The following is a 2,827-nucleotide window of genomic DNA, read 5'->3' on the forward strand; positions in this document are numbered from 1 at the left end:
GAATCAAATTTGGCAGAGGGCCCTGCCAAATTGATCAAACCATTCCGGCGGAATTTTGGTGGAATTCAAATTCCGCCAGAATGGTTCCAGGAATCACCCGGAAGGAATGATCCCGGAATGAGACAGAACGGAATTCCTGACGCCCAAATCGAGTGTCGGCGTTTGCCGACGCTTGATTTGGGCGTCATCAACAAACAACTCCCACTCTCTCAACCACCACCATCATCCACGACGCCAACCCACCTCGCGACACCGCCACGTCACCAACGGCCACCATGACGCACACAACGACGACGTCCGTCGTCGTTTCACCACGACCCCAACACAACACCACGGCCACGACACGGAAACGACGCCCCAACGCCACGTCACCAGCCTCAGTAAACGAGCGCGCCAACACGTTGCCACGTCGCTATCAGCGACGTGGTAACCAGACGACGAACGACGCAAGTCGTCGTTCGTCGTCATAGGTGAGCACCCCCCATCCCAAGCTCGTCCCACCCAGCCTGCTAACACCAGGCACACGACAAGGGACAACCACGTCAACGCACGACCACGACCACCACGCCCACAGACAACGACACGCCTCACCACGTCAACGGAGGGCCACGCCAACAAACGACACGCCCACGACGACACCACCACCACGTCAATGGGCGACGACCGCGTCAACGGACGCCCACGTCAACGGACGACGACAACGTCAACAGACGACGAGCACGTTAGTGGACGACGAGCAACCACCGCCACGTCAACAGACGACGACGACGAAGCCAACGGACGACGACAACGCCAACGGACGACGACGCCAACGGCCGACGACAACAACGCCGCCACGTACACACGGCGACGAGTGTTGTCCCTCCCCCTTTTCTTTCCCTCCCCCCTTCCTCCTTTCCTTTTCCCTTCCCCTGTCCCTCCCCATTTCCATGTACCCCTTTCCTTTCTCCTCCCTCTTTCTCTTTCTGTCCCTCCTCATTTCCCTGTCCCTACTCCCTTCCCTGTCCCTACACCCTTCCCCCTTCCTTTTCCCTGTCCCTACACCCTTCCCCCTACCTTTTCCCTCCCCCTTCCCTGCCCATCCCTTCCTTCCTCCACCCCCATTTATTTCTGCCCCCCTCCTCCCCCCCTTCCTTTAACTTAGAATACAGTAAAATAATCTTTGTGTACCACTTCAATATATTAGAATTTGAATCTATATAACTGTTCTAAGAAGACATTTGTGAGGTTATTATAGGACAAGATATAATAATAAATTGGCTGACTACATTAGACTTACAATAAATATGATAGGCATGAAGTCACATAGACTTAGGTTTGGATGAACAACATGCAGAATCTAATGTCTCTGAATCTGATTGAAATAAATAAATCCATGTAGTAGTAAGTAACTAGTCGGATGCCTTATGCCCTTGTTTAGTAAAAGATTTAGTGCTACAATTCTATTTGTCTGACCTAAAGAAGGAGATTCAGGGTCCAAAATTAATTAACCAGAAGTCCTAGTGTTCAATTTCTGTTGATTCCAGTTGGATTCCTGTCAATTCCGGCCGGAATCCTGCGGAATTCCAGGAATCCTACCGGAATTCCAGGATTCCGGCCGGAATCTAGGGATTCCGGTAGGAATCAGTGGAGGAATGGAAAGTATTGGATTTTGAGAAGAGTTGGTGGAAGTGGTGGAAGGGGCTTCAGCCAGAATGGAGGGCTGTATCAGATGTAGTTGGCCCTCTCAACTCCTCGCATCGTTCGAACTTGGTGAGCGGTGCCGATTGGTCAGTAGTAAACAAACATGGTAGAAATGCTTTTTTTTCTGTGATGGTGACTCTCGTCTGGTGGGGTGTAGCGCTTCCCACTCTATCCACTGCAGATGAAGGTTGGATGGCGGCCGTTCAGGATGTGGGATGGGTGCTCACTGGTCTGTTAAGTGCCAGGTTCGTGTTTTCTCGTCTAATACTGTTCATTTATTCATTCTACTTTCCTGTATAGCTCGTCAATGCCGATTTCTACCAACGCCTCCCATGTCCTTCCCCCATCCATGTCGATTTCTATTGGCACCTCGCGCAAGCGCAGGCGCTAAGGTGCACCTACCTCCTGTTTGCCATCGTGCACTGCTCACGCGGTTGTTTCACGTCGATTTCTATTTGCGCCTCGCGCTAAGGTGCCTCCACCTCCTGTTTGCCATCATACATCACTTGTATCTTTTTCTTGTCTGCTTGCATCTTGTTCCTCTACGTATTTCGTACCTCTTCTTGTAAAGGCTAACCATTTGGGTCTGTTTTCACTTTCTTGATGTTTTCTTGGGTGGACATATGTATATACTAATTATGAAGGTATATACATATGTCAGGACACAGCCGTCGTCGAGCGTAAGGAAGACGAAAAGGAGCATCGGTACATAGTTGGAAAGAAGTTGAACATCGCGTGAAAACACGTGACGCGAAGTTGATCTTCAATGCCAGCGCGATGCGTCTTCCAGCTATTGATTATGTGTGCGTCGAGCAGATGTGAACGTTTAGCATCAGAGCATGCAACAGGGGGAAATGGAGTGTGCAACAGGGTGAAATGGAGGCGGATTATCCATTGGGAAATAAAATAAAACAGTCAGAAATAAAATAAAAACAAACATAGCAGGTGGAAAAACATAACTACGTTGAAGAAAACATACTGAGACCTGTTCTGACAGCAAGAAACATCTGTGACAGGTGCTGTTGACGCAGCCAGACACATTTGATGGAATGCCAGCCAAAAATAGCACTACCGGTGGAAAGACTGATGGCAGTCGACACGACGACAGCTCGGCAACAACATATCTTCCCAAATTCAGATGATG

The 2,827-nt window shown here is 49.7% G+C and overlaps 2 protein-coding genes across 2 annotated transcripts; both read left to right on the forward strand.

Moving 5' to 3' along the window:
• Positions 1-275: 275 nt before the first annotated feature.
• On the forward strand, positions 276-1,144 carry LACBIDRAFT_335864 (uncharacterized protein; the record flags this gene model as incomplete). Its single annotated transcript, XM_001890766.1, has 2 exons — positions 276-426; positions 471-1,144. The coding sequence occupies 2 exons, from the start codon at positions 276-278 to the stop codon at positions 1,142-1,144; spliced, it is 825 nt and encodes a 274-aa protein (XP_001890801.1).
• A 668-nt stretch (positions 1,145-1,812) lies between these two features.
• On the forward strand, positions 1,813-2,074 carry LACBIDRAFT_299200 (uncharacterized protein; the record flags this gene model as incomplete). Its single annotated transcript, XM_001890767.1, has 2 exons — positions 1,813-1,928; positions 1,984-2,074. The coding sequence occupies 2 exons, from the start codon at positions 1,813-1,815 to the stop codon at positions 2,072-2,074; spliced, it is 207 nt and encodes a 68-aa protein (XP_001890802.1).
• Positions 2,075-2,827: the final 753 nt, after the last annotated feature.

The sequence above is a fragment of the Laccaria bicolor genome, genomic scaffold (genome assembly GCF_000143565.1).
Source record: "Laccaria bicolor S238N-H82 LACBIscaffold_168 genomic scaffold, whole genome shotgun sequence".
NCBI classification, from domain to species: domain Eukaryota; kingdom Fungi; phylum Basidiomycota; class Agaricomycetes; order Agaricales; family Hydnangiaceae; genus Laccaria; species Laccaria bicolor.